We start from the raw sequence: 18,631 nt of genomic DNA, 5'->3' as shown, positions 1-18,631 counted from the left end.
AACTCCGATCCCTCCACGTGCCAACAAAACCGCCTTCTCTGTGCAGCCACCGACAAGCGAAAATCAACAACCACGGCTCCTTTCGTCCACTCCACTCCTGTCCACAGAACTCTTGTCCACCGAACTCTTTGCGTCAACGCTGACGACACACGACTTTTCGTCCACACCACACCCGTTTTTCCACCCCTCTTCTGGCACTGCCCGGGGATATATTGTTGTGGGCCGGGGGTCGGTGGCAAGGACGATCTCCAGATGGAGCAGTTGGGCCATCTCCCACCAAACACCGGAATTTCAGGTCGTTACCTTCAGATAACTCCGAAGGTCATGGGTCCCTTAGAGCAGTGGTTCTCAACCTTTTGGAGCCGCGACCCCTCAAAAAATTTAAGTTGGGGTTCACGACCCCCCTCCCGACTCACTTGAAACACACTGCAGTGATGTCACGGAGGGCATAAAATAATCCACAGTACCTGGAGCACATTGGTCAACGCCTCGGTACTGCCAGCTGCTATAACTAAACAGAACTAAACGAAACAAAACTAAACTGGCATCACAAATGAATTATAATTAATTATTTACTTAAATAATTGTAAATAACTGTAAATAATTATTTACACTCTGATGTATAACACAGCAAAAACAGCCAGCCACATTCATAAAAAAGGCTTCTGTAATTGCAAAGAGTGGTATGTAGCCTATTTATGCACGGGACACAGACTGGAAGATTGAGCGACTCTCTGCTACAGACAGAGGTTACTATCACACATGACAGCTACCAGACGTACACAAACCTTGCATTACTGACCAAAAATATACAAAAAACAAAACAAAAACTACCACTTCCAAAACTTTACCTTTCAGTCCCCTTCTTGTCCCCTGCATGGCACCAGCTCCATCTGTACACACAGAGATGCAATTTTCCAAACTTAGCCCCTCATCGCGCATTTTACTGTCCAGTTTGTTAAAAATGTCACGAACAGTGCAAGTTCCTTCAAGTGTTGAGCAAAACAACATATCCTCGTACATTTTCCCCTCGTAGCTGTATCTTGCAAAAACAAGTAACTGTGCATCACTGGAAACATCCGTTGTTTCGTCAATTTGGAGGGAAAATCTTCCACTTTTCTTCACTCGGTCAATGAGCTGCTCTTTAATGTCTTTGGCCATTTCACCAATTTCCTCACCATTGTGTCATGAGACAGTGGAATAGTCTCAAGTGTGCTCGCTATTTTTCACCATGCATAGCTCTGGTCATTGCAATCGCTGCTGCGCGGATCAGGCTCTCTGCAATAGTATGGGGCTTTTTGGATTGAGCAACCAGGTATGCCACTTCATATGAAGCCAACAGGGCTTTGACAGGGATTGTGGAGTGCTCACGTGCAGTCGTCTTTTGGCTCTGTCGTTCTCCCTCCTTACGCCGAAAAAAATCTAATGGTTTGTCAATGTAGGATGGGTGTTTGGTTTGTAAATGTCTCTTCAATTTCACTGGTTTCAAGCTTTCGTGAGCAAAGCACTTCTGATCACAGAACACACTGTGGATATTCCACTTCATTTTTGGCTGGGCATGTGAATCCGTACCGCAGAAAGTCAGTCTGATATTTCCGACGCTTGTTGGAGGCCAAATCTGCCGCCATCGCCTTACGTTTTTCAGTTTAACTTGTAACAGTTGGCCCACCTTAGCATGTGTCATCTTGAGCTGGCAGATGTTTTTTGACAAGCCCCCAATCCATATTCAGCCACCTTGCAGTAGTTAGCTTGTGCTAACATTGACTTTCAGCACCTGCCGCTGTGTGTGTGTGTCTCTCTCTCTCTCTCTCTCTCTCCTTGCTACTCAAATTTGTTTCATAATGACTACATTATAACATTGTTATAGGATATTGAATTGAAAAATCATTTTCAAAAAATATTTATGAATTTCTTTATTATATATTTGTTTGTTTATTTGTTTTGACAACCTTCCCGCGACCCCCAGGTTGAGAACCATTGCCTTCGAGGATCGTGGACGCCAATACTTTGACCGTGTGGTGTCGGGTTAATTGTCTAGATCTCCACTATACCTAAATAACCACACAGTCCAGCAACCGGGGAAACCACACCCTTGGCCGGCTTTGTCCGAACCGAGCCGTTGTTACCGACTCGGATCCGGCGTAATCGAGCAGGAATTACCAAAGGGAATTTTGGTAATTTGGAAATTGCCAAAATTTCCAAATCCGGTCCAAATATCAATTTACGGCACAAAGGACCTTCCTACTTCTCAAGCCGAAACCAGACTGGGCCAATGGAAGAAATGACAGGCAACGGACTGGAACATTTAACAGTTATTTATTTACAATAATATGACAGTGTCGACTTATTCCGAATATACAAGCAATGTACAATGAGCAATCAACACTTGTACAATTTCTACTTGTGGTGTTGCAGGCCGGGCTTCAACGACGAGCACGACCACTCAGCGGAACAGTGGAGTCGGCTCCGCCGATCACCTGGAATTTAGATCGTACTTTTTCGAAAAAGTACGGGACCCTTATCGGACCGTGAAATGTCGAGAAATCCACCACGTCGAGGCGCCGATCCTTCACCATCCGCTGAGTCGATTCAACCGAAGAACCCTCAACCACCTTCCGTGCTCTCCGAACAACCACCAACTCAGAACCAAAAAGCGCCAAGAACCAGGAAGAGCTAAGAACCAAGAAGCGCCAAGGACCAGGAAGAGCCCACTTCTGTCTCTCCGTTCCCTTCTCGTACCTCTCGGGCACGACTCACTTCCCGCGTGACTTGTTCGCCGTTGGTGGGGGCTGTCGCATCCCATTTCTTGGAGTGCCCAAGCGAGCCGATTCATGTCCATATTAGGGAATGGATTTCAGTTTGCTCATCGTTGGGTGGGGGTTGTTGTTGGTGGTGTTATCGTTGGTGTTGTTATCGTTGGTGGTGTAAAATAAAAGAAAACCCCAACTATCAAAATAACTTCACAGTGCATTTACATTCATCACTCTTTAAGGCGCTGTCACACCTTGACGATTTAGCCAGCAATGGCAACATATAAAAATGTATGTAAAACGTTGGCGTACGCTGAAATTTTGTTGTTTTTTTTTTTTCCAAGTTTTGGTCGTATTCATAACGTGTTGGTTCTCTGCATAACATATTAGTAATGGGCACAGAACGTTTCATTGTTTTCGAGATAACTTATACCAATGAATAACGCCTCTTGTAACCAACGCCTGTTGTCGGCGTTCACAACCTATGCCCAACGATAGTTTAACTTAGGCATAGCGCGCTGCACGTATCGCCGACGAACTCGTGGCGTAGCCTGTTAAAAATCTGCCGCACGCCGATTTAAATCATAACCGCCTGAAAATTGAAAGTGTCAACCACGCAGTCACACCTTGACGATTTAGTCAGTGTATGCAGACCAATGAAAAATGTGTCTAAAACGCTGGCACACGTCGAATACGTAATGGGTAAGTGATGTATACATTAAGAGCACGCTGAAAAACGATGAAGTATGCTGTCATATTTGGTGGGACGTCTCATACGTCGTGAAATTTCAAGCATGCTGAAAATTTTACGACGTACTCGCCGTATGGCTCACACGTTCCGCTACGCTGGGATTAAGTTGTAGTCACGTTATGTGATCGTTGACACATGTCAACACAAATTCCTTGTAAGTTACTCATAAGTCGAAACACGTCGAGGTAATGTTTTGCATACCCGAAACTTATTTTCTTTTTTCCTCATTGGCTCCGTGAAGGCACGTGACGAAATATCTGAAGTTGTTGTTGTTGGTTTTTTTTTTTTTAATTAGTCTATCACGAATTTTAAAATATATTCGGACATTTGCCTTTAAGTTTCGACGTCGACGTGACAATATCCTCAAACAGAAAATATTCACAGAGGAGGAACTAAGAATAAGACATGAGCAAACTGAAGAGGCAATCGGACGTGACGTAACGGCACGTGACGAAATATCGGAAGTTATTGTTGTTGTTGTTTTTTTATTAAACGCTGCCAATACACCATGAAACGGAAGCTGTAAATTAGAAACACGTTCAGTAAGTTGTGTGGTCGTCCGGAAGACATCAATCAAATACGTCAATATGCGTTGGAGGTACGTTACACATAGGTTCAAAGCACGTTACTCATAGGTTAGAAATAAGTTTTGGGTACGCTAAGCATTACCTCAACGCGTTTCGACTTATGAGTAACTTACAAGTAACGTGCCTCGACGTGTGTCAACGATTGTGTAACGTGCCTACAACACGTTACTCATAGGTTATAAATAAGTTTCGGGAACGCTAATCATTACCTCTACATGTTTCGACTGATGAGTAACTTAGAAGTTAGGTGTGTCGACGTGTCAACGATCGCATAACGTGCCTACAACTTACGGCCAGCGTAGCGGAACGTGTGAGTCAGACGCTGACATACGTCGTAAAATTTCAAGCATGCTAAAATTTGAGGACAACCGCATAGTACGACGATGAAAGCCAGCGTACTATGATGTATGGCAGTGTTTTTCAGTGTGCTTTTAACGTACACAATACTTACCCATAACATATTCGACTTGTGCAAGCGTTTTAGACAAATTTTTCATAAATCGGCAAACGCTGGCTAAATTGTCAAGGTGTGACAGCACCTTCAGGCACGGGACGGGGGGACCTTAACTGGCAACACATACTTCACGATGTAACTAAACAATGAGGACCTGCATGTTGAGTGCTGTAAGTTTCCAAATCTGCAACAATAGGACGGCACCACCACAGACACACACACACACACACACACACACACACACCAAAAGAAAATGGACCTGGATTATCTTTATTTCAACCCTTGCAGCCAAGGGGATGGACAGGCTGGAGGTCAGAGTTTGGTCGGTACCTGGCTACCTCGTGTGGTTTGGCCTGCGACTGCAGGTGTGAAACTCGGGGTCGTCGGCGAGCCCAGACACGGTATAGCGGGGCCCAGGCGGGAGCCAGGGTCGCTCCTCACAGAGGGCCAGTGGAGATTCCCGGTTCGGACTCTGGGATATTGCTCAATAAAATGAGAGATGGAAGTTGACGACTGTGGAATAGTCAGAGGACCACTTGAGATACGGGAACGACCCACACTAATAGCAATGGCGACCCCTTTCTTCTCCGACAATTCCAACCCAACTCCAGTGAGCACTAAGGGGAATCCGCCGATTCTTATACCCCCCCCCCCACGTGGGGTGGGGTGATCGGTCCTCTAAGGTAATTTTTGCCCTGATTGGACAGGGTTTTGTGGGGTGATGTGCTGGCCATCCGTGATTGGACAGGGGGGAACCCCCTCCTTTTCTGGGCGGAGCCGGTGTTCTGAGGTGAGGAAACCTCCGCTGACATCCGTGGTCGAACACACGTGGGCAATGGCGTCGATGGTGTGAAGAAGTGAAGGATTGATTTGTTGGCGTTGGGTATTGCAAAAATCTCACGAGAAAGAAACTTCCCAGCACACAAATGTAATTCCCTTCAGACATAGGGGACGGGACCCTAACTATAAACGCATACTTATCAAAATAACTGAACTGCAGGGACTCTGGTTGTTGTGTGCAGCTGGTTTCCAAATCCGTTGCAATATCCCCTCCCACATGGGGCGGGGCCTTGGCGAGAATCATCTCGCTGTCCATCCCACATTGGCCGATGGCCGCACCCTTCCGAGGCAGAGCAGTGGCCCCTGCTCTGTAGCCCCAAATATTCCTTGTGGCCTCGCTCGTGCAGAGAGAAAAAGGATCTGCGCTGAGAAAATCGTCGCACCAGAGGAGTTCGTCTGTGGGGATGGAGCGTGATGGGCTGGTTGGGTCACACAGATGGGATTGTCGATGTATGGGATGTCGATGGCTGATGTAATAGCCGAACTAAAGACGTCACAACACACGGTTTCGAGTCTCCCACGAGACAAAAAGGAAAGGGACCTATCTCTCACGGAGTTACCGGCATAACTAACTTTGGGAACTGGATGTTGAGTGTGCATGGTTTCCAGATTCGTAACAGTATACAAAGTTGCGGGCTGGGGTCCGGTGGCGAGAACGACCACGAGGTGGTGGGAGTGACGTCGTCTCCCACCAGACGCCCGGAATTGTCGGCCGTCGCTCACGGACAACTCCATGACGTGCTGGTGAAGCGACGCGCTGGGTCACCGTTGTTGCCGCGGCGTGTCGCTTAACCTACCGTGGACGCCAATACCTCCACCGCGTGGCGTCGGGTCCACTTGTCTCGACCCAAGTTACCTCATTAATCACGTGGTTTCAACTACTGGGGAACCATGCCCTCAGTACGCCTTGCCCGAACCGGGTCAGCCTCCCAACTACCCACTACCAACGATTTGTTGGCTGGGCATGTCCCGGTTCGGATGCAGTCGAGCAGACCTGCCAAGGAACGACCGGCTGGAATGAACAGATTATCGGGAATAAAAACCTGGCTAAGCTCAGATTTGAACCATGCTGGACCAATGAAAGAAAAGACAAAAACGAACTGGGAACATTTCTACAATAATTTATTTTCACTAAGCGAGGAAAGGTATGTGGTACAGGAACAGGTTTATTGGGTGTGTTATGCGGGGGGAAGATGAGAGAAAGATGTTGTGCGACAATTTTACAGCAACTTACAAAAGAGGACACAGAGCAGACTTGTGAGAATACAGGCAAGATTTGCATTGATCAAAGAACTTGTACAGTTTCAACTTAATGGACAGGCACCACACACTAAGACATACACTCAGACAAAATAAACCCAGATGAATGGCAAAGGTCTTTTGTTGCAAGCTCGGGAGGGAGTGAGCTGAGGTCGCAGTTCTTTTGGTGCCTGAGTTTCTAGGAAAGGGACACTCTGTGGTGTGGCACCTGACAATGGTCGTGCAGTTTAGCCCACAGCCGCACGTGTGGAGCTCGTGTGCGCGCGGAGGAGCCTGGGTGTAGAGCGCGGAGTCCATGGTATGACTGGGCAGCAGACAGGACCCAATGAGACCCGGTCAAGGTTGGGTGCACTCGTACCAGCACAACAGACGGGCCGCCGAGGAGAGACTTGGGCAGGTCCTCCATGATCACGACCTTCCTTCTTCAACCAACCACCAAGGGACCATCTCGACCAACGACCTTCCTTCTTTCTTTGCAACCAGCCAATAAACCCACCGGACTCTCTCACAGCACTCTACTCTGAGTATGGTGTCGTAATTTATAGATCCCCAAGGTCGGGGAGGGGCCTTGGCGAAGCTGACGTCACCATCCATCCTGATGGGACAGGGCCTCCATGGGGTCTGCACTTCCTGGGCGGGATCTCGGCCAGGCCAGGAAAGCCCGCCCACACCACGCGTGTTTGAGGAAGGTGAACAGTGGTACAGCCAAGATTGAATTGGAACGTTTGGGGAAGCCGAAAAGGAACTGCGGACGTGAAGATTCTGCCTCGGAAAAACGAGTCACCGATTAGGTGAGCAGGCGAACAAGCACTTGTTCAACCCATGCGAGAGTAGCAAGCGAGAGGAAGGCACTGCATCAATATTTTGCCTCAGAAAGCAAGAGGAAGGCACTGTGGTTCAAATCATTTATAAACCTAACTAAAAGCCATTGCAACGCACCCTCGTGTTTTCCCACGAAACAAAAGGTAGCGATCTATCTGCACATCTACTTAATGAAATAACTGACTTGGGACACCTGAAGGTTGTATGCATACGGTTCTGAGAACCGCAACAACACATATACAGTATATATGTATATGTATATACATGTATATGTATATGTATATGTATATATATATATGTATATGTATATAATGCTTTCTGAAACGTTTCACTGATGTCGGTACAGTCACCCAAAAACTTGAGTTGCTTTCACTGAAAAACAACGTTGCATTTCTTTTGACGTTTCAGGGATATGTTCACAAACATTAATCTTTATGAACAGATGATGGGACATGGAACATGGACATGGAAAAAAATATTTGGCTCAGTAATTTATAAAACATGTTATGATGGCAAACAACTCGGAACTTGGGAGTATTTCACAACCACCTTGAGCTGTGACAGAGCACGAACAAAAGCTTCTGCAGTGAAGTGAGTGAACGACTCCCCCACAAGGAAGCAGCGCGGCACCACTGTCGATTGTAAGGCGCTCGACAAGTGGCTTAAGCACTCCTGCAAGAACTCCAATTAAACGTTTGATATGGAATGGTTGGCCAGGCTGTCACTGCAAATCATAAAGGATCCCTTTAACTTTAAAGATTCTCTTCACCGTGCATGCAGGAATTGATGAAATGAACTGAATTTGTTCAAATAATGACTTTATCCACAAAAGAGTTGCAGCTCGATGCAGAACAACCTTGGAGACATCGCAAAGTTCAATCGCCTGTGACATAAACTTTGCAGATAATCCGCCATCTTGCCTGCTCGTCTGTGCACGCATCACATCGGTTCGGGGTCTGTGCAAACCTCATAACTTTTTTTTAAACGTCCATTTTTTTTTTGTCAGATTTGCTTTGATACCCTGTAAAACACCTCGCGAAACCTCCGAAGATAGACACAGATCTGGCAGACGCTATGGAAAGGCAGCCCCTCTGGGGGACAGGGTGCGAGGTCTCACTGTGAATGCATTAAATCGTTTTGCTTAATGAAGCTCGTTAATTTTTTCGGAACGTGCTCAAATTTTGTTCACTGGATGGAATTCTCCAAATAGCAGTTATTCTCCAAAAATATCTCCAAAATTCTCCAAAAAAAGATAAGTTTAATGCTTTGAAAATTTCGCATTTTCTTGTATCGATGGAGTAGCAGGGAACATCGCCTTGGTTGCTTAAAGTAAATGGGTGTGTCGGATTAGTTTTAACACTCGTTTCTTGAAATTATAAGATTTTGACACTTATTTAGTGATACCGAAGTCATATCAGTGATTAGTGATACCTGATCAGTGAGAACAAAGTGATATTGGTGATGAGTGATACCAAAGAAGATGATACCTGATCCTCAAAACCGAAATAATATTTTGATGATATCCATCAATTACTTTGTGAGAGTCGAACGTGGAAAATTGTATCAGATATAATGCATGAAGTCACTCCAAGTTCCTTATTTGAAAACGATTGTACTTCCTAAAGCGATGTGCATAACGAGTCAGAACAATGATGAACAGGCATTCTTTCGATAACATGATTTAGGAAAGTGGGGGGTGTTGGGGAAATAGAAAACTTTATCGTTCAGAAATCGTTGCCGCCTGTTCCAAGTCAATGCACGGTTGTGCTGCAAGTGCAGGCCAAACAACATGGCGGCTTCTGACTCCAGCGAGGTTACCCAGGAAACACCTTAAGACCCCAGAGAGCGAGGTTACCAAGCGTGACCTGATGAAGGACATAATTAAATACGGCAGTTAATCATTTTTACAAGGGGGGTTGTTTTTTTTTTCCATGGAAACACCCAATTTTCACTCTTGTCCTTCCTTTGTGTTTTCTGTATAAGGATGCAAAGGTGAATGATTTTAGAGTTGAGGATGCATTCACATACACATACACAAACACATATACATACACACACTGACATTGATTAGTACTGATATAAAAAGGTCGAAGTGGTCATGCGTCAAAGTTGCCTCATCTCTATGAAATGTGTAAAGGGTCTAAAGCATCTTCAGGGATATTTGGGTCCTCGGGGTGTTTTGGATTTTTGTGGTACTCGGGGTATTTTGCGGCTTTCTGGTCTTTTGGAGTGTTGAAGGTCTGAGGGGTTTTAAATGGTCTGCATTGGTCAAAGGGGTCTCAGCAGTCCAAAGTGTCGAAAGGTACATTCCAATAGTTCCGAACTATTCGACGTAATTGCAGTCTGAAACCAACATTCAAACAGGACGTTCCCTGTTCTGTTCTTCCATATTGCAGTAAAGCTGCCAGGTCGCTATCATTTCTTGGAGTACGTTTGTGCCGCTGATGCTGTGCCCCTCCACCAGTCCATCTAAGCATCCATCAGGACAATACTCTGCTTCGCGTTGGTGCTGCCGAAGCAGTCTCTTGGGCTATTGGTCACACTCCTGGATGGTTCACCACTGTGACGCAGGATACCAGTATTCCAGTACTCATTTTGCTGACCTCGGAAGGATGACATGCTGAGTCGATCCCACCTGGTTACTTCATTTGCCAACAGGACTCGTACTCAGAACCCTCGGATCCCAACACAGCTTCCTTAACCACGAAGCCAACACCAGGCTTGCAGGAGGTGAATAATTGACATATCGTCTTCACGGACTCACTGACTGACGGACAGCTTCATGGATGGAACGTGTTTTCGTTTATGGCAGATGGGGAAGGGGGTTGTTCTCCAAAATAGAAATTTGCCATCACATTTGTAGATTTGGCTGATTCTGTTCCATGTTGACTTCCTGCTCAGTATAATTATTCCACCAATGACTGCCCAGGGGTTTTGCCTCCATTCATATATATATTGTTGCGGTTCTCGGAACCACATGCATACAACAGAGAGGTGTCCCAAGACAATTATGCCATTAATATATGTGTCGATCGACCCCTTCCTTTTGTTTAGCGGAACAACAGGGAGTGCATGGCGATGGTCTGATAGTTAGGGTTATTGAATCATTTTCCCCTCCATTTCATTTCTTTTCTTTTCTGAGGTAAAATCAGCCTGGTGTTGGCTTCGTGGTTAGGGTGGTGGCTTGGGATCCTCGGGTCCTGAGTTCAAGCCCCATTGGCTGCTGAATTAATACACACCAGGAGGTTGACTCAGCCTGTCATCTTTCCGAGGTCGGCAAAATGAGCACCAGTGTACTGGTAAGGGGACACTGCATCTGCGGCAAAAGCCACCTCCCAACCAATGATGCAACCAGCAGGCGCAGGCTGCACTCTATAAAGAGAGGGAGAGGCAAAATTTGTGACGTGCGCTGGGTGCTGGACTGTCGCTTTGAGCTTCCATGACAACCCACGGTATTCTCGCCTCCGATATTTCCTGAGATAAATCAGTCACGAACGCTTTCGCAGTAAGGTGGGCGGGCTGCACCAACGTCGACCCCAAACCCAACATGTGCTGCGAGTAACGTACGCTAATGCATTAAGGTGGGCGGGTTGCACCAAAGTCTTCCCGAAACCCAGCCCAAGTTGGCGGACCACATGAGGGGTCGGGGCCAATCAAGGCTCCCGATTCGGGCGATGACGTCGAATTCGGCATGATCCCCTCCCCTGAGCTTCGGGCTCCATAAAAGACTGAGAATCTCCTCCGTCTTGTGTGTGATTCGGAGTGGTGTTTTCACGTGGTGTGTTCCTGCTTCTTGACCGTGCCCACGTCTGGCCTTGACGATCCGCATCCTGCTTCCCATATCCGCCCACATGACATCGACCTCTCCTCCTGTTCGAGCCTCCGCCCACTGCTCCACCTTTGCATTCTGGACTCCGCCCTTCTCCACTCAAGCTCCTCCTTCAGAACACAGGCTCCACACCTGTGACTTGGGCCAGAGACAACGCGACTACTGTCGGGGACCGCACCACAGAGCATCCCCTCCCCCAAACCGCCCAGGTACCGAGAGCATAACTTCAACCACCTCCCACCCTGGTTGCCAATGTCCCTTCCCATTGGGGTTTCTTTTTCTGTGTGTGTCTGAGTGTGCTGGCGCCTGTCTTAAATAAGTCTGCAGAAGCGCATTATTGTTGTAACTGTTATTAATCTTGGGTCAAGTCTGCTCTGTGTCTACTTTCGTAAGTTGCTTGTATTATTGTCGCACCGCACCTCTCTCCTCTTTCCCTTCGTTACATACCCAATAAATCTTTGACGTACCACATAGTTTTCCTCGCTTGCTTGTTAATAAATAATTATCATGGGAATGTTCCCAGTTCGCCTTTGTCTTTTCTCTTATTGGTCCAGCATGGTTCGAATCTCAGTTTAGCTGGGTCTTTATTCCCAATGATCCATTCTTTCTTGCCGGTACGTCCTTGGTAGTGTCGCTCTGCTGCATCCGATCTGGAGAAGTGATCCGATCCGGTTCGGACAAGGCGTACCAAGGGCGTCGTTCTCTGGTAATTAATCCACGTGGCTAATTAGGTAATGCGATTCCATAGACGGGAGGACCCAAGGTGACAGTTGAGTTATTGGCGTCTACGGTCTGTTAAGCGACCCGCAGCAACATGGAATTATCCATGAGCGACGGCCCACAATTCCGGGGAGTCTGGTGGGAATCGACGGAGCTTCTCCCACCTCGTGGTTTTCTCACCCAACCCTGCCGGCCCGCAACAATATATATATATATATATATATATATATATATATATATATATATATATATATATATATATATTGTCAGTGGACTACTCGTAAGTCGTCAACATCGGGACCGAGAAAAAAGTGACGACTTAGACGTGTGGCAACTTGCGCATATGCGAACATTCATGATGACTGTGGGGTGAAGGATGAATTTGCACGTGGCCTGGACACGTACGTGTGAGAGGGCGCAACAATTTCTAAGCCGGCTATTGTACCAAAAGGGAAACACAATCCTCGGGGCATAGGTGGGGGTTCATTGGTGAATTGGAAAGTGATCACGATCTTCTCCACTTGTCCAAATATCTTGCCCTTATTCTTCAAGATATCGATCAATGTCTGCCGTTTGATGTCGAACTTCTCAGCTATGGCTGTTTTCTTCATCAGTGGGTTTGCCTCGCAAAACTTGGTAATGTCATATTTTTCTTGGTAGGTTTTAGTTGTCAGCTTTTGCCAAGTCGCCATCATCCTGCGTGCAAGTGCGATCAACGTGTGTACATATCCAAAGTAGAATGACAACTGTCGGCACCACGACCACGGCTTATGACCCCTTCTTGCGTAATACCCGATACAGTACTCAATGCCCAGCTTCACGGCCTCGCCTGGCCACACACTGAGCAAGCGACCACCATGGTCGCTGACTGAGCTGAACGCAGCGCAGTTATAAATAGCCGATAAATGGCAGTGTACACCAATGAGCGCGCATCACGATTCCATGAAATCGGGCTTCTCACGAGGCAGCATTTCCGTGTAACGAGTTAGGCGTGGTAATTTACTTGAGTTTCCATTACGCGGGAACGGATAACATCTGATGACTGAGACGAAGTGACGACTTAGAGATGACGACTGACAGACTTTATTCAAAGGGATTTAACATGAGATAAATTTGGGACTTTTTGACGCTGCCGACTTATGCGTAGTCCACTGTACATATGTACACGTACATATTCATATATTGATGCTGTCAACATGGGACAGAATATGTAGCGACTTGTTATGTCCAACATTGAATCTGTGTTTCCTTCCCTGTGTGTTTGCCTATTTAATGGATGGCTTTTAAATGCTTGCAGTTTCACTCTGAAGGAGTTCTGAAGCATATGATGATGTCCACATTTGAATGGGCAGCCGTTTTTTTCCCGTAACATCCCCACACATGGAGTACTGTCATACTGTTGCGGTTTTGCAAAACCACATGCCTCAGACAATGGCACTCAACATACAGTGATCCCCAACATACAGTGATCTGTCTTTGTGCAGACAGATCTTCCCCTCATGTCCAGTGGATTAAGGGGACGAAATGCGTTGCGAAATGCGGTCTTTCAGCGAAGTCGAATTGTATCTCTCTCTTCCATTAAATCCTGAATTTCCATTCCAACCATTTCCTTTTATCCATGGTACAAATCAAATCAAGCAAGCAAGCAAACACACACGATATGAATAACAAGCATCCGCGTAGCCTCCCATGAGCAAATAACAAGAAGAAGAAAGACTCTGCCTGGCGCACGCATGGCACGCCCTCTCCTTCAAATCTGCGTGCCAATTGACAACGGCATCTCACATTGCTCACCCCACGCTCACCCAAAAACACACCACATCAACCACCAACATCTCCCGCACTTTGGAAAAATTGTCCTGCACCTCGTCGTACCTCTGTATCGATACAATTCACCACCAAACTGAGGTGTGCTGCACGGCTTGGGTTACTTGGACCGCGTGATGCGGGGAAAAGCCAAGAACGTTCACATCACCAACCACATCTTGCCGGGGATGCCTCGGAGGGGCACACTGGACGAGGGTCGTATCAATCCCATCGCCAAAACACGGCAGGACGGGCAGCGAGGGATGTGGGTCGCGGGAAGAGTGGTGCAGAGCTCCGGGCCGTGCCGCGCTGGATGTGCGAATGAGACCGTTTCTGGCCCAAGGAGAATGGCAAGGTGTGGGTGGAATTGCTGTGGGCCTACAGGGAAACGCAATTTTGGTCATGTCACGTCGCTTCGGGCTCTCACCCCACTCTTCACCTGATATGAGGCTATTTAAAGGTGGCTCGCAAAGCCATCCGACCTCTTTTTCACCTGCCTGCTTCGCCCTCTTTTTTTTTCGCCTGCCTGCCTCATCCTCATTTTTTACCTTTCTGCTCCGACCTCTTCTTCACTGCTCCTCGTCTGCCCGTCGCTGGATCTGCACTCGTGGTTGGTGTGCGACTGACGTTCTTTTCCACGAGCCCTGGCAAAGTGATTAAGCAGGAGATAATGCGCCGAATCTTGAGGTGGGAACGCTCGAGCAGAGCGTCCCACGGAGGTACATGCTACACTCACAGACCTATGCAACTCGAGGCAAGGGATCTTTTGCCTCATGCATCTTCTCTCCCATATCTGTTTCCACCCCTCCATCTCATCCCCTTTGGAAGCACAAAAGAGCATCCCACTGATTTGCAATCACAGTTTCCTCTGGAACGACACCGCACCCCCCATATTGCACCACACTACACCCTCCACTCCCACAACTTTGACACCAGTATTTTTCCTCCTCCCACCCCCAAAGCGGAATGGGTTGCGTTGGTCGGCCGACTGTGCCAGGAATTGCGAGGCTGTTCGTCCTCATCGACTCTTCTTCTTTCTGGCTATCTGATCTTCCTCGAGTTTGTGTGTGTGATGGCGTCTCTCGTCGCATAAGTTAAGATTGCACAAGTTAAGTTCTAATGGAATAAGTCTGCTCTGTGTCTGCTTTTGTAAATTTCTTGCCTTTTGTTGCACCCCATGAATTCCTTGCTGTCCCTACTGTACTTAATCATAAACCCATTTACTGTGCCACATACATTTCCTCGCTTAATTTTGATTAAATGCTTGTGAAGAAATGTTCACAGCTTGTTTTCGACTTTTCCTTCATTTGTCCATTGTGGTTCGTATCCGAGCCCAGCCGGACGTTATCCCCCAACGATCTGTTTTTCTTGCCAGTACGTCCATGGGCAGTTACACTCGGCTGCAACTGATCTGGAAAGGTGATCTGGTTTGAACAAGGTGCACCGAGGGTGTGTCCCCCGGTAATTAGATAACGTGACCATTAGGTAACCGGTATCATCAGACGGAGGACCCAAAGTCTACATGGTCGAGTTATTGGCATTAACAGTCGATTTACGACCCTCTGCGTCATGAAGTTATTCATGTGTGATGGCCTGCGATTTTTGAATCTCGAGGGAACCCGAGGTCGGAACCCCCTCCCCCCCTCGTGGTTTTCTCTGCCCCGGTCCCAAGTCCACAACAGCACTCTAAGATATAACTGGTTTCGGGGTGAATTATGGTTGTCGTGGTTCTTCTGGGGTGTTTTTGTTTTAAAAGGGTCTTTAAGGGATTGATTGGACGTGGTGATTCAGTGCCTCACACCTGGACTGCATCACACATCAGTCTTTTCAGCCTTTCTTGTATTTGGCAATTGGTGGAATTCTGGGTCAATTCGGACTTCCACACAAACAGTATCGCAGCAGATGCGCATAATTTGGTGGGGAAGACCTCAAAATGCTCCACCGTTACTGTCATATTGAGATGTCTCGCCAGATTCCAACGGGGACGAGGGCACAACCACAACAATATAAACGCATTCATTTTGCATAACATAAGGCTTGTGTCCCTGGCAGGTCATCGGTGGAATGGACAGCTTCTTGGAATGGCTTCAAACACAAGGCCTGAGAACAGAAACAGCCCAAGCAGTGATCAATGTGCTTGGAATTGAGACTCAGAAGGTGCTTCGAGCTTGTACAGACTCCGATTCATTGCGAACAGAGCTCCTCTCTCTCGCCAAAGAGAAATTTAAATTTGCAATGTATGCTGACTTCTGCAAATTTGTGAAATCTTTTTTGAAGCCGCAGGTTGTGCGGCTCGCGGGCTCTCCTCTGTTGGGAAGTCTGTTCGTTAACCTGGAAAATGTTGTTCGAGAACTTTCCAGTTTCTGTCAAAACTTCATTGGATTCCAAAATGTGCAGCTGGAAAACGTTCCTGGCCTCATTGGAATTGGTTTCAGTGATGTCTGCAACCTGCACCATCAGGATGATGGATCAACACCCAAGTCTGGTATGTCACTATTTTATACTCCCTGCATGTAAATAAATACCTTGATCTTCCATCAACCTTTTTAGTTTTTGTAACTTGTACAATCTCCTTTGGAACAATTTAGTTTTGTTGAACGTGAATGTGGACTTGAATGTTGGTGCTGCTGAAGCAGTCTCTGTGGCCATTGTGCACAATCCTGGACGGGTCACCACTCCGACACAGGATACCAGCAAGCTGGCACTCATTTGCCATCCTCGGAAAGAAGATGGGTAGAATCAACCCCACCTGGCATTCATTGAACAGCTGAGTAGGATTTGAACTCAGGATCCTCGGATCCCATGCCGACAACCCCAATCATTAAGCCAACTCCAGGCATATCAATTGACATGAAAATTCACAATTGTCATCGAGTGGTGATGGGAATATACATTTTAAATTTCAACCTGATCGGGCGCATGGTTTGGCTGCCAGAATTTTATTATTATTTATATTTGAATCTGGGTTGTTTATTTTTCTATTATTATTATTTTTTTTTCAACATGGCTCACTTAAGCATGGTTGGGCATGAGGGTAGAGAAAGAGCAGCTGAAAATGGAATCCCATCCATGTTCCTCCTGATGACTTCGTCCTTGCTTTTTGCTTGTTCGGCTTCCTTTTGATGACTCCAATGCAGCCCTGCAAATGCAGGATTTGATCTTCTGTTTGATTTGAATCTAATTTATTTTATTCCCATTCTGAATTCAATTGAATAAAAATAAACGTCAAGGGTCATTGTAAAATGTCAAGTCAAAGTGGGGTTTCATCAAAGTGGGACGTCTTGACACCCGATCATTATTGCCAGCAGTTATGAAGTGGTCTTTCTTGCTGTATCTGTTATAAATAATGTAGCACACCAGTCCATGAACATAACACAAAATTAACGAAACAAATCAACAGAAAAAAAGTCCTGGCGAGGGTCTGCAATCTCTGATTGCCCTTCTTCTTGTTCATCGAAACCGCTGAGCTCCGTCCGTGATGAGGATTGTGACTTAAAGCATTGTCCCATGAATGAGGAATTCCCAGTAAGACTGATTCATCAGCTCATGTTGATTAAATCTCGACCTTTTGTAGACTCCGCATGTCGCTACAACCGATCAGACGGTTTGATGAGATCCTCAGATCAGCCTCTGCATGGGCCGTCTGCAATGCACGTTACACGTTGTCATCTCGGCTCATGCTGGTGCACCGAAAAGATATCGAACTTAACTGTCTCGAGGAAGTAAAAGTCGTAACCAGGTTGACAAGACCCCAAAACATGATAAAAGTCATGAAATATGGATTTTTTTTTAACAACTCTGTCGTTGTTCCAAAAAGAAGAATCCATTTCAATCTGAAAATTTTTATTTAAATCTAAATCAAGGTCTGAGTTTTATTTTATTTAATTTTATTTGAAAATCAATACAATGGCAACACTCGCATGAGAGCAAACACACAGAAGGTGTAACAAGGAGAGCAGGAGCGACGGGAGAGGGAAGCAGAAAACAGTGGGGAATAGACACATGAGGAAATCTGTGGAAGGGAGTGGGATGGGGTGGGGAACATGGCGTAAACAAGATGGAAGGAGAGCAGTGAAGATGAAGGATGTGGATTAATGGGGGAAGAAAAGATCGTGGTTATTGATGAGGGAAGATGAGAGATGATCGTGAACAGCTGTTTTGAAGACCTGGAGGGAAAAGTGGGATTGAAGTGTCTGGGAGTTTGTTCCAAAGGCGGGAAAAAAGAGGAATGAAAGAATGAAGGTGAGCAGTGATTCGTGATTTTGGAAGTTCCACCAGAAAGGGGTTGCTGATGGACCTTGAACGCCTTGCGGAGTTGTAAACTAAACTTCCGCAACTGCAGTTTGAACATCTACCCTCTCAGTTGTTGGGTTAAATGTTGACTTGTGTGCAGGTGAAGGTGATCTGGAAGAGGGAACAACTTTCCAAATCGACATTTCTCAAAACCTTTTGAACCCATCTGTTCCGATGAAAGAGTCAAACGATGCATCAACGCAAGAATCCAGCAGTGCTTCTCTTCTTGTTCCAGGTTTGTGTGACATAACAGAAAGTGCTGTGTGATGTTGAGATATGTCTTTTGTTTCATGTTCTGTGTCAGGCACATCTTGCATAATGGCAGGAAAGTTGTTCACAGTTTGTGGGGAAAATAATTCCATTTTGGCTCCAGCTGGAATATTTGCTTCTCAATGTTAGAAAGTTTTGTTTGCATTGCAGTCCAGATTAGTCATACATCCTCTTCTTCCTTCTTTTCATCCTATTACCCCAAATTCTCTTTCCTCCCTCCCCCATTCCCTCAACCTTTCTCCCTCTTTT

The 18,631-nt window shown here is 46.3% G+C and overlaps 1 protein-coding gene across 5 annotated transcripts in view; it reads left to right on the top strand.

Annotated features, from left to right (window-relative positions):
- The window catches only part of LOC147029140 (uncharacterized), a 62,469-nt gene that overhangs the window by 14,020 nt on the left and 29,818 nt on the right, over positions 1 to 18,631 (top strand). For 4 of the 5 annotated variants that reach the window (XM_085876300.1, XM_085876299.1, XM_085876296.1 and 1 more), the window contains exons 2-3: positions 15,872 to 16,304; positions 18,213 to 18,347. In XM_085876300.1, the coding sequence (XP_085732426.1) occupies positions 15,884 to 16,304; positions 18,213 to 18,347 (556 nt within the window). In that variant the 5' untranslated portion in view covers positions 15,872 to 15,883. Of the gene's footprint in view, positions 1 to 15,680; positions 16,305 to 18,212; positions 18,348 to 18,631 lie in introns of those variants that run through there. The other variant, XM_085876297.1, reaches the window with a different exon arrangement.

Source organism: Eptatretus burgeri, chromosome 4 (assembly GCF_056783735.1).
Source record: "Eptatretus burgeri isolate ZD-2024b chromosome 4, Ebu_testis_v1, whole genome shotgun sequence".
NCBI lineage: Eukaryota > Metazoa > Chordata > Myxini > Myxiniformes > Myxinidae > Eptatretus > Eptatretus burgeri.
The sequence above is the reverse complement of the archived record's forward strand: the minus strand, read 5'-3'. Positions and strand labels throughout refer to the sequence as shown.